The sequence below is a fragment of the Silurus meridionalis genome, chromosome 2 (genome assembly GCF_014805685.1).
Source record: "Silurus meridionalis isolate SWU-2019-XX chromosome 2, ASM1480568v1, whole genome shotgun sequence".
Lineage (NCBI taxonomy): Eukaryota > Metazoa > Chordata > Actinopteri > Siluriformes > Siluridae > Silurus > Silurus meridionalis.
The window spans coordinates 21,807,795-21,820,502 of NC_060885.1; the positions used below are offsets into that span (position 1 = coordinate 21,807,795).

The window sequence follows — 12,708 nt, forward strand, 5'->3', positions numbered from 1 at the left end:
GACTTGTTGAGATTAGAATAGAAAATTGATCCATATGGTAATACATGTGCAGGCTGCCAGCTTTTAAACGGGTGTTCAATAATTGATAAACAAATATTTGATTGCCAAATATTGTACACAATTTGAAGTAACTGTTTAGTAGGATCATGATTTTGCATACCGTTGCATGAAAGACTCCCTAAAACATAATATATTATTATATTTATGATTAACAATCAGATTATTAATTAATTAAAAAATAGTTGATATGAATACAGTGCTACCAAATGTCTTCTTATGAATGACTTGTTTGTCATTGAGTCAGGTTTGCTGAGTCAAAGTAGCCCTTATTACCAAACATCGAGCAACTAAATTAGGATACCATTATGAGTCATTCACAAACTGCATTTAATTGTCAGTTACTTTAAAACTAACCTTCATCTGGGAGATCACATGAATATTGTATGTGAATATTTAACCTGTTAACTGGTTGCATATGTCAGATTTATTGCATGACTCGACCAGAGAAAAGCTGTTTAGTTAAGATATTTGGTATTTTACATTAAAATCAGTGGTAGGTTGTGCATTTGGTACCTGGGCCTTCAGTGGGGATTTACCCGACTTAATCCACCTGTTAATACCACTACTATCATGTCTCAATTATAGAAACCATCGATACTACACAAAACCACAATATAACAACAATATAAAGCAAGCTCCAAACCTCTACACTACAACCGCAGGTGTGCCACCTACATCATCTGGAGCAGTTCAGAATCAATATATGTCTAATAAAACAACAAAACCATAAAATGTAAATAAAATACCACCTATTCACCAGAGATGCAGACTCATAATCTGCATCGCTCCTCAGAGGCTGTAAGCCAGTGGTACCGCTCATATTCACTGGTCTGGAAGTGGAAAACAAACCCTCTCCTGAGACAAGCTTGCTAGCTTCGGGGTTGGCCGACCTCTCCTCACGATGTCTAGCTTTTCTTGAAAATGTAATTTTTGAGTATGTCCAAGATCTTTCTCCGTAGGCATAAAAAAGTCTAACTCAGGTGTATTAATGTGTGCAGCGCGCTACACACGTGTTTTGTCAGTCGAACTTGGCTGTAACAGTTCCACACTGACCAACCAATCAGAGGACGGAAAAATTCTGGGCCAGCTAGCTGCCCTGTGAGGCGAATTTGAAATCTGATTGGGTAAAGAAACAGACGGAAGGTAAAAAGGCTAGCACTACTGAATCTGAAGGAACTGTGCAGAATAGATTGGCATAGCAGCACATAGAGGCTGATATCTGATTGGACAAAAAATCTAATATCCACATATACATACTGAAAGCAGTGCAGTCAAGAGAAATGCTACGAAATGGAGAGAATAAACTGTTGGGAATAAATTAATAAAATTGCATGGAACAAATATTAGAATTTAGGTTGTAAATGTATTTTAATTAGCCTTCTCTGCTGGCCCTGATGACCCACCACTGATTAAAATACATTTTGATGTATCTGTGCCCAACCCTGCAAATGCCCAATGGTGGTGCTTTTGACTGTTGATAGAGGTCAGCATTGGCACTTTATTATTTGCATCTATGCAGCTCCTGCTTCCATCATATCAACTTCAAGAACTGTTAACTTGCTGCCTAATACATTACACCCCTTGCCATATGTGGGATCCGACATTTATGGGATTATTTGGTATATGCCCTACAATGGACTGGCAGCTCACCCACGGATTTCTGCTACATGCCTGTTCATAAGATTGTTTCTGGATCAACTGCCACCCTGACCATGATTGACTGGTTACTGAAACTATGAGAGTACTTTTACAGCAATAAAATTTTAAGTAAGGTTGACATGTTGTGGCAACGGTAGCTTTTTTTTATTAACCTCAGACTGTTCTTTCTTAAAGAAAGAATTGATTGACTGGCTTGTGCTGTTACATTCTTTTGTTAATAAACATGTCAGGCAAAGACATAACAGACTTTATCCTAATATAAAAATGCACACAAAACGGTTGGTTTTTCAGTGTTTGCTTTTCCACAAAGGTGTAGAATACAGAGGAATGTATGCTTAAATATTGATTGGGCCGAACATGTAACCTCATAGTGGGTTTTTAGGTACATGGTGACTGAAACACAAGAATCCTTTTGTTTTCCAAGAAATGTACATGGCGATATAGGTAAACTTGCAGCTGATAAAATAAGGCAATTCAGTGGTTACATGTGCATTCTTTATTATTAAATAGACAATTTATTTGCACTTACACAAATCTTCTGTCCTGGACGGTTCTACAGTGTCACTGTGTCTACAGTCTCATTGTCTTATTTTATTCTTTTTGCACTTAAATGTTGTGCACGTTCACTTTATATCGTGCCCCAGTTGGTCTTGTTTTGCTTTCTGTTTTGTGTTATTGTGTACCCTACCGTAAATGGTTGGAACGACAATAAATGCCAACTTGATTCGAAAACGTGTATTGTACTGGATGTATGAAAACTTATTTAACCATCAATGTTAAGTAACTTGCCCTTGGCTCTCCAGTACTATTCTTACGAAATTTGACAGTTCGGGTTAACATGACACAACTATAAATACCATTATTTTGCACATAATGCTTAGTGTTTAAGCCAGGTAGCCCGCAAGGACCACATGAGTAGCCTGCAGGCCTTTTCTAAAAATAGCTGTTTCCTACTTTGTTAAATCATTGTTGATAATTATTATGAGAAATCATTAACATGATCAGTGTCTTCACATAGATGAATATAATTAATTATTAATAATAACATATAATAAAAGTTAAATTGAGCAAATTAGTTATTTCAGATCAAACTGAAAACTGTGTATCAAACTGGTAGCCCTTCACATTAATCGGTAGCAAAGAAGTAGCTCTTAGTTTCAAAAAGGTTGGTGACCCCTGGTTTAAGGCATTGGGCTTTGCATCCGAAGGTCATGAGTTCAAATCCCTGCCACACCAAGCTGCCACTCCTGGGCCCCTCAACAAGGCCCTTAACTCCGTAGCTGCTCAGTTGTATGGATTAGATAAATGTTAGACACTTTGGATAAGTGTGTCTGCCAAATACCATAAATGTAAACACAATATGCATTTTAACATGAAGTAACTCTACATCTAGTGATTCTGCTCCACTTTTCAAATATTATTTCTGGAACCTTTCTTCTGAGGTTGGTTCGAAGGCAAGCAGGTTTTATGTACAAACCTGGCTGTTCAACCTCTTTTATTTATGCTAAACCATTCTATTAAACTGGAATTAACAGTATCACTCAGGATATCTGAACTTCTTCCCAGGTGTCTCCTCTCTCTTTAAGAAAACAACACGACTTTGGGAAACGTTCCTGGGAGTTTCTCTTTAAAAATTTTCACGCGTCTTTTGAAACGCAGCTTGGAGGCGGAGTCACTCGAGTGAGTGGTTTTGCCGGGAACAGCATCACCACGTGTGTCCTGGCCGGCGGCGTGAGCCACAGCGATCTGATTCACTTTTTCAGAGTGCAGTTGCAAGATGGCGGCCCGCTGGGGAACCGGTGAGGAGATGTTAACAGCTTGTAATATAGAGTATTTCTCACCAACGACTATTGACGAGGTAGGATCTTCTACATTATTTGCTTTCTGGGTCTGAAATCGACTTTGAACCGCTGTCATTCTTTTTTTCCGCTTACAATCCGTCCTGAAGCTGTGCGCGTGCTGCAGAAATGACACGTGGGTTGTGATCGCGAGATGGCCTTTACTAAACTACGTGTCTGGTGTTGATAAAATGATCGAGTGGATGCTTGCAGAGATTATTTTGAACAAACTGCGATCTTAAAACCTGATGTGTTGGATTTATGAGTTATTTTGCTTTAATAGTTACGCCTGCTGAAACAGCCGGCATGAGGCTATTTGGCATGGAGATCAGCATGTTTTATTAACAATCTTTACATCTTACCAGTCAGTTTATGGGTCTATTTATTTATTTTAGTCTTCCCCAGCTATGATTTCAATAACTGTATTCAAAGTTGTGGTTATATTGTAAATATTACACCTAAATCCATAGGTGCAGGAGGCTCATGTTTGAATGAGCAGTGTGTAGTAGTTTAGTGTAAACGTGTCTAGCACGAGTACACAGGCCAGCCGCAGTCATGCATCCAAAGTGTGATCTTACATTCCTCCAAATTCTTCAGTGTTACTCCTTTTCTTTAGTATTTCCCTTTCTTTCTTTTGGAATGGCTTTACATCTTCTTTTACAAATACCATGCATAGATATTTGGATGAAGCACATAGATGTAGTTTATTATATTCACAAAAATACACATAAAATAAACAAAAAATATCCTACAATGTTTATCCAAATGTATAATGCATAGATATATTAGGCATTTGTTTTTATTTTGGCATACTTTTACTTGTTGTGGGTCTTCCTGAAAAGTGCTTGATTACAGTTGAAGTTTTCATGATATGTCCTATACACAATAGTATACAACTAATATGCTACAACATTTATCCAAAATCTTTTACTTTATATTCAGGAAAACCCTAAAAAAGTGTTTGATTTATACTTTTAATTATGTTTAAGTTTACATTGTAATAGACAGGCAATACAGGATCTTTTAAATGTTGATGTAGATCAGGAAATAGGTGGTGCAGTTCATTTTTCTTTGGATCAGGATATTATTATGGTCTGTTTATTTTTAGCATGCGTGTACAATATTCCATCACACCCAAATTATGTTGTTTAAGTGGAACGATGATGTTTGACATTATTTGCATAAACAGTTAGCAGTTTTGTGATGTGAATTAAACAGTTGTGGAAGTAAGCCTCAGTTTGTTGTATTGCAACACGTGTTTCCTAAATGCTTCCCTGGTCCTTTAATAAGTGCTTTATGTAGGGCAGGTTATAATATTAATATTAATAATAATAATAATGCAGTGCACGATATGTTAAACTACATTCTGGACTTTTTGGTTAAGAATGTCACTCAGCTTTTACACACAGGATAAGGGAAAGAACTATTAGCATAATATATCTTCGAGAAGGGGAAAAAAACTGCAACGCCCGGCTCAGAGCACGTGTCCTGTTGCAAACCAATAAAATCTGACAGGTGACGTCGGCAAATCTCGGCTGAAATCTCGCGTTATTATGGAGGCGCTTGAATTTCCAGGCGGACGGAACATTCCAAACGTTGTGATTGGATGTTCTGCCACAGCGGAAGTAGAAACTACGTCACCGCTGAGGCGACCGCATGTTTGCTTGTCCGCATGTTTGCTTGTCCGCGTGTTGCTTGAACGCATGCGTTTCGTTTCTCTTTCTGTCGGTCGAATGTTTACAGATGGTTCATTGAAAAGCATGATTAAAATAACAACCAATTAAAGGGAACAAATGCAAGTTTTAATGCCTCCTATTACATTGAATAATCTCCATGAAAAAGTATAAAGTGAATCCCTTAAGCAAAAGAGTAAAACTCATCTAGGAAGTGTTAGTAAAAGGTACAATAAAGATTGAAATACTAGTGAAATTAAACTTATTGCAGAGATCCAGCAATGTTGATCGTCTCATTCAATAAGTGGTTACTAAGCATTTTCCTTCAAGTGACTTGAAAATCATTAGCATAAAATTAAAATAACAAAAGGGCAGGGTACTTTTCCCCTCTTTTCAACAGTTATCTGTGGTATTAACTGAGCATTCAATACTGACCAGTAACAACACCTTAAAATACTATGTGACTCAACAATTATGTGTAGTGCCACATCAACCCACATTATTTTCCACAGCGTTTCATCCATGTAATAATTTTCTACATGATTTATTTCAAGGATGTTCTCTGCAATTTCTTACAACAGGGTTGTTGTTTTTTTTCCTCTACAGTCAGAGATACTACATGAAGGTTTGTGTGTTCTGCAAAACAGTGGTCTGGATACTGAAGATGCACTTGAAGCTCTGGGTGGATGTTTGGATCCATCTATTCTATCAATCTTTGAAGAGTCTGCAAATGGAGAGGTAAAGCCCCTTTAATGAACCTAATCGCATAGGGAACATTGGTAATGTACTTCGTTCTCTGGTTTTAATTACGCAGGACGTTTTACCATCTGATCTATACACTCATTGATATGATGTTTTCTTCTAGGTTAAAAGTGGTGTTGATGAAGAAAGTGAGGCTACATTGCTCACAGCTCTCACTGAAATACTTGACAATGTAGATGATGAAAACTTGTCTCCCTTTGATACTCTACCTGACATGGACCTTTTGCAAGGGCAGAAAGGCCATGAGCACTCACCTGTGAGTATCACGTTGTAATTCTCTCGAAGTCGCCTCTGAATCGCCATTTCCCTTGTTATAAATGATCTTTATTTTGGTTTTTGTAGCTAAGAAAATTTCTGAGCCTCTCATGCACTCCACCAGAGAGAATGTCTATGTGTAACTCAAGGCAATTTGCTGGGAAGGTAATTATATTTTGAATATTATCTAATTTTGTGTTTAATGTACACGTCACAAATCTTTTTAGTCAATCCACTATACAACATGAGTGATTTAAATGTTAAAAGAGGTATTTTTTTGTGTATGTGGGGTTCTTGCAGAGATTTGATGGTGGAGAGGATGCTGCTGCTGCTAGTTTTTCTGAACTTATACAGGATTTGGATGTATCGTCAGAATTGGATTGGTGCCTTCCCATATCACTGGAGCAGGATGGGGAGACTGTGTCTGTTACTCTCAGTGATTTGGTCAAGCACATGCACCCGTATGCTATGACATTATGTGTAGAAGGAGAAGAGCAGCTCCTGCCTGAAGAAGGAATCATTTTGGAGGTGATGGACAAAGGAGAACATGGAGAACCCATTCTTTCTATTCCAGATCTAAGCTTTCCTTTATCTTTGGATGGTGTAGAAGATGAGCAGAATGTTCCAGAACACAGCATTGATAAGGCTATGCTGAAACCTGAAGACCCACCATCGGAGTTGACAATCTCAAAAATTTCAACAATCAAGGACAACAAAGTGGAGAATGTGAACGTTAAACAGCCCAAAAAAGAGTCGCCTGAAAAAGGGGTCTTGAAAAGGAAAAAGAAACGAAAACCCGAAGAACCAAAACTTGCCGAAGGAAGAGTATTAAGAAGCATGTCCTCAAATAAGATAGTTGAGGAACCCAGTAAGGAAGTGGAACAACAAAAGAGGAAGAAAAAGGTCACATTTGCACCTGCTCTTACTGTAGATAAAAATGAGATGTGTCAAGATAAATCTTCATTGGTGAAGACAACTGAGGTACATGTGCCTGAGGAAATACCTTCCTCTACCACAGTCCCCACAGCAAATTCTGTATCTAATCAAGTCTGTACAGATGTAATTAAATCAAACCACTTGACTGTCCCTGAGGAAGAAGTCACACCTAGTGAACCCAAGCAAAAATCACTTAGTTTACAACAGTATCGCCTTCTTCGCCAGCAGAAGAAACCAACTCCTCTGGAGAAGGTGGGTGACAACAGCACTAAATGGCCTACATTACCGGAAACACCCAAGGAACTTCCTCCAATCCCCTGTTTGCCTGACCCTAACCTTAAGGACCCACGTCGTTCATCTTCCACTCCTGTAAAAAAAGAGATTGTCCCGGAAATCATGCCTGCCTGGCATCCAAGAGGACCCGGAGCACCACCAACTCCTCAGGCTTTGCTGGTTCCACCAGCATCGATGTTGGGTGCCTCTAAAAAACCTGTGTCCTGTAAGTCAGGTTCTCCAGATCCCACAAAACCTGCAGACAATTCCAGTACATCTACATACTCCTCCACACAGCCTTGTCCCCAGAAACCACCCGTTCCAACCAATATGCCAGAGAACACTATTCCAAACAAGGTATCTCAGGCTACTAAGCAGGCATCAGCTGATATTGCTCCGTCACTACCAGTGGCCACTAGAGTTGAAGAAGCAAAGGAGCTCCTTGCAGCTAAGCAGGCAAAATGTTTACAAAATACTCCCTCTGTGTCTTCTCCACTTACAGTGACTCAATTATCAGCTACCTCTAAGGATCAAGAAATCTCCCAAACTCAGGTTGTGCCTGAAATCATCACAATCACTACAAAAACTGATACCACTAAGGCTGCTGCTAATAACCTTAATGCTGCAAGTATAACTAAGCCAATGGTGGAAGTTCCTGCACCCAAACCAGCAAAAAACATTCAATCCATCTGTGCTCGCAATCCTATTGTGTGCTCCCAACGTCATGTTGCACCCATCGCTCTTCAGCCTTTCTCCTCCGCTCCAATTCAGGCCAGAATTATGAAGCTGGCAGAGCAGATGCGTCTGGCTTCTGTTGCAGCACCTAAAGTGAAGAGCCCTACTGCAGAGCTTATAGAATCTTTCACTAGTGAAATTGGTAAGCATAGTCACAGTTAAACAAGTGATCAGTGATGTTACCGTTCTTATTGCAACACAGACTGAACATTACTATGGTCACTTTTTGCCCTCAGGTATTGAGGCTTCTGACCTCACCAGCCTTTTGGAGCAGTTTGAAGAAACTCAGAGTAAGTTATAGGCTGTAGTATGTTGTGCACTTTTAAACCAAAATTGCATACCAGCAGCTTGTTCAATTTTGCTCATGCTTATTTCCTTATGGCATGAATTTTTCCTGATTTTCTAAATCTTAGTTTATACTTCATCTGAACGTTGATATTTTTGTTCTTTTACTTTCCTTCAGTTGGGATAATGTGAATAACTTGCACAGAAAAGTCAAGTTGAGATTTCTCACTGCATAGGCAATTAAGGAAAGTGTGCTTGCATGTAGAGGAATATTCTAAAAGAGGATATAATTTGGATGAGAGGAGGGGCTGTCCCTTTAGGAGAACCCCCTGTATGGTTGAAGCAGCTGTTGTGACCTCATGCTAGAATTCTGCACTGTTTGCAAATCTCGTTACACTAAGTGAGCAGAACTTTTTTTTTGTCTCGGTGAATGTGCCAGCACATGTGCCAGATCCATATGTATGTGCCAGCTTGCTTTGACAAAACAGCTCTTTTGTCTTGTAAATCAAAAATGTATTTGATTGAGAGAAATATTTTACACCGCAGTATAACGAACCTGAATGAATCAACCAACCAACTACACGTGACATGATTGTAACAAGAGGGAAAGGACCAGAGAGCCTGCTACTGACCCTTGACATTTACCACCTTCCATTTCCTTTCCAGCTAAAGAGGAGCAGAATGTGCCAGAGGTCTGTGGTAGAGCAGCTGCTGTAGGAAACTCCAGGTGAGCATGGTACAGTTTTGGACAGAAGCAAGAGTTACCCTACAGCCCTAACGCTGCTCCCACACCAAACCAATTCTGTTTGTGTGTGCACGGTTGCGTTTGTTTATTTACCAAAAACAGCCAAAATGGCTTCAGACTTCAAAAGTGGATGAACTCGAGAATTCAGTGTGTCCACTTGAACAGTCTACATTTTAGTTATGAATGGAGTCTTGATTCATGTCAGTGAGTTTTGGATCACATTCTGATGGCATGTATGTTACCCTTGCAGTGTGGAGCAGCACACACTCAAAAAACCTTGCAGTCCTGATCTGGGCAGCACAGCAGGTAAATGAGCATAAATGACCTTGTTTATTTTCTAACAATTATTTAATTAAGTCTTTTAAAATATATTTTTTATTGTAGAAACACAGCTGCATCTATTTTTAATCCCCCTTCTCTCTCTTTCTTGCTGTATAGGTCTTACTCCACCAGCCACACCTCCTCACCAGATGTGGAAGCCCTTGGCACCAGTTGCATTATTAGGAAAACCAAACAAGTCAGAAATACTCAAATCAATTCCATCTAAGGCAATTCAAATAGAGCCATTGCCTTTGCCTACAAGCAAGCTACCATGCAAGCCCAAGACTTCTGTTACTCTTGGACAGATCCAGCCTTTTTCTCTAGACCATGATTACTGTCTCATTTCGAAGGAACCTTCCCAGAATAGCCTTGGCAATCTCTGTTCGACAAAGCAACAACCAAGCATCATCACAAAGTCTGAGTTGCACTCTGCAAACAGCAAGGCATTTGCAGACACTGGATCTAAACTTTGTTTTAACACCAATACTAAAATTAGCTTTCAGGAAAATGGCAACTCTGAAAATCTTAAATGTGAGGGTCAGTCTGAGAGCAAGGCCATGACCACTGCAGGCATTGTAACTCCAGATGCTTCTCCAGATCGACTGGATTCTGAAAGATATCAAGAATCTTCCGAACGTTCTTCTAGTCCATGCCACCAGAAAAGAGGCCGTACACAGAGAAAATACAGAACACGGATACCCAGCAGGTCTAGATCCACATCAAGCAGTTCTGGGTCATCCGGATCGCGCTCGCCACCTAGGAAAAGGTTAGTTGTTTTGTTTGGCATGTATTCATTCATTCATTTATTTTAATTATTGGAATTAAGACCATACCTTGATTTGCAATATTGTTTGATTAATAGGTTCTCTTTACAAAGATGTAGGTCTCGAAGCACCTCAAGATCTCCTTCAAGATATTCAGCCCATTCCCGATCCTCATCTCCTCGCAAGCGAAGATACTCATATTCTAGCTCCAGCTCTGATTCTTGGAGCCGCAGCCGTTCTCGGTCACGCTCTCGATCACGTTCTCGAACCCCCTCGCGCAGGTCTCACCAATGGGACACTCGTCACAGGTGAGAATTTTAGCCATCGTTGTATATTTTTTGCCAGATGCTCTAAACTACGTGATGTTAATGTACCTTGTAGTTTTCATTTATATTTTTGGATTATTAGAAAAATTTATATTAGCTCGTATTAATCTTCTGATCTATACATTTTTTTTCTTGTAGCCCTAATCACAGATATAACTACAGCTATGATTTAAAACATCATAATGAGGAAGTAAGAAGACAAAAGGAGAAGGCAATTGTGAGTATATGACTGGATCTAATAACAGGAAGTGAATAGAAATAAATGAGTTTTGATAATACTACAGGTCGTTCTGTCGTTGAATATCTTTTCTGATTTTAGGAGGAGCGCAGAGTAGTTTATATTGGACGCATTCATGGAAGCATGACCCGGAAGGAGCTGAAGGAGCGCTTCTCATATTTTGGGGAGATTGAGGAATGCACTGTACACTTTAGAGAGCATGGGTAAGGCAAAATGTATTGTTCCCTCATGAATTCTGATTAATATTTACATCAGTAATAAATACAAAATAGGAATTTCTAAATACAAAATCTCAGGAATTTTAACAAATCTTTTTTTTTTTTTTTTTTTTAATTGCAGAGATAACTATGGTTTTGTCACCTACTACAACAAAAAGAATGCATTTACTGCTATTGAGAACGGAAGCAAGCTTCGACAGCCGAATGAACTTCCGTTTGACCTGTGTTTTGGAGGCAGGAGACAGTTTTGTGGGGCTAGTTATGCTGATCTGGGTGAGTTTTTATTGTCCCTACAATACAATTTTTTACACAAAAATGAGTTTTAAGTTTGGTTCTAGATTACAGGTTAAATATATTGCATTAGGGAATAGACAAGGATAATGCAGTATGTAAAGGCATTTAAAGCATAATGATCAGGCTAATATGAGCACTGAAATAGACTTTCACGCTCTGGTTCACAAAAAGAAAATACATAATGTCCAATGGTGATTTGTTTTTGTTTGTCTTTAAGCCCTTTGAAAAAATGTTTTGGGTCCAACACAATTCAAATATTTGTTCTTGAGCTATACCAAATATATTGCCCCTTATATGAGCTTTGTACATGAATGCCATATCATTTACTTTAATGGCATTTAGCAGATACACAAAACTGCTTTGAAGCCTCTATCGATTGCAAACTTGGGATACCATCAGCCTAAACTCATTTGTGAGGAATTATAGCACACTTGATCTACCCTTACCCTGAGAGATGTTCTATCATATTGCTACTGATATAATTATATTAGTTAATACTTATGGGGAAAAGAACACAGGTTTTCATTTCCATTTCTGCAAAATCTTGACAACTAAATCTGTTTTCTTTCAGATTCAAATCGTGACTTCGATCCAGCCCCTGTGAAAGGCAGGGTTAATGCACTAGACTTTGACACTTTACTTAAGCAAGCTCAGAGAAACTTGAAAAGGTAACACTTAAGGAAAAGAGGAAGATGGAAATCGTGTCATGTATTACCTCAGTGCTATGCACAGACCTTCCAAGTGCTGCCATTTAGTTAGTCATTCGTTTCTTATTTGTTTTTGTTTTTTTCTTTCTGCAAGTTTACACCTTCTATTGAAGTGAAGATTTGTATGAAAAATTAAAAGAGAAAAAAAAACTGAATAACATAAAACTATGTAATGAAAAGTCATGATTTTAAACAAAAAATGAATTTATTTAAATGCTTAAACAAAAAATGTTGGATGTATTTTATGAATTAAGTTGAACAGGGAAAATGCTGAGGGGATGGATTTACAACGCTGAAAATGCAGCTCAGTCCAAATAAACCCTACAATAAACCATACAATACCTTGCATGTGCTTTTATTTATTCATGGTTTCACATTTTTTATACTTAAATTTTAAACAAAAGAAACCGTTTTTGTGTTTGATGCATAACCCTTGACATTTCTAGCAAGGGCCATTTAACAGCTGCCTGATTTAATGCAGTAGAATGCTGTAAAGTGAGATCTGATTGTGATTTGAATTTTGTGAGTGTGAGGAACCATAAAAATCTACAGATCAGTTACAGGTACAGAATACACAGGGTGCATAATTATTTAGCTACTAAATGAGTTCCAGTGAATC

At 38.6% G+C, this 12,708-nt stretch overlaps 1 protein-coding gene across 2 annotated transcripts; it reads left to right on the forward strand.

The window, feature by feature from the left end:
* The first annotated feature begins 3,390 nt into the window (after window positions 1-3,390).
* Window positions 3,391-12,435, forward strand: pprc1 (PPARG related coactivator 1). 2 transcript variants are annotated; one of them, XM_046837722.1, is made up of 14 exons: window positions 3,391-3,577; window positions 5,837-5,968; window positions 6,096-6,248; window positions 6,335-6,412; window positions 6,548-8,333; window positions 8,428-8,481; window positions 9,143-9,203; window positions 9,472-9,527; window positions 9,660-10,308; window positions 10,405-10,614; window positions 10,771-10,849; window positions 10,952-11,073; window positions 11,210-11,361; window positions 11,954-12,435. In XM_046837722.1, exons 1-14 carry the CDS (start codon window positions 3,497-3,499, stop codon window positions 12,052-12,054), a joined length of 3,714 nt encoding a protein of 1,237 aa, XP_046693678.1. In that variant the 5' UTR covers window positions 3,391-3,496; the 3' UTR covers window positions 12,055-12,435. The 2 variants fall into 2 exon arrangements, with proteins under 2 accessions (XP_046693678.1, XP_046693685.1); XM_046837729.1 differs by having other exon boundaries at window positions 10,420-10,614.
* Window positions 12,436-12,708: the final 273 nt, after the last annotated feature.

Bases quoted from the DNA above. Each gene is read 5' to 3' on its own strand.
- pprc1 (XM_046837722.1), top strand. From the start codon at position 3,497: ATGGCGGCCCGCTGGGGAACCGGTGAGGAGATGTTAACAGCTTGTAAT. The intron at 9,204-9,471 runs GTGAGCATGGTA...TTACCCTTGCAG, and splicing joins GCTGCTGTAGGAAACTCCAG to TGTGGAGCAGCACACACTCA. The intron at 11,362-11,953 runs GTGAGTTTTTAT...GTTTTCTTTCAG, and splicing joins GGCTAGTTATGCTGATCTGG to ATTCAAATCGTGACTTCGAT.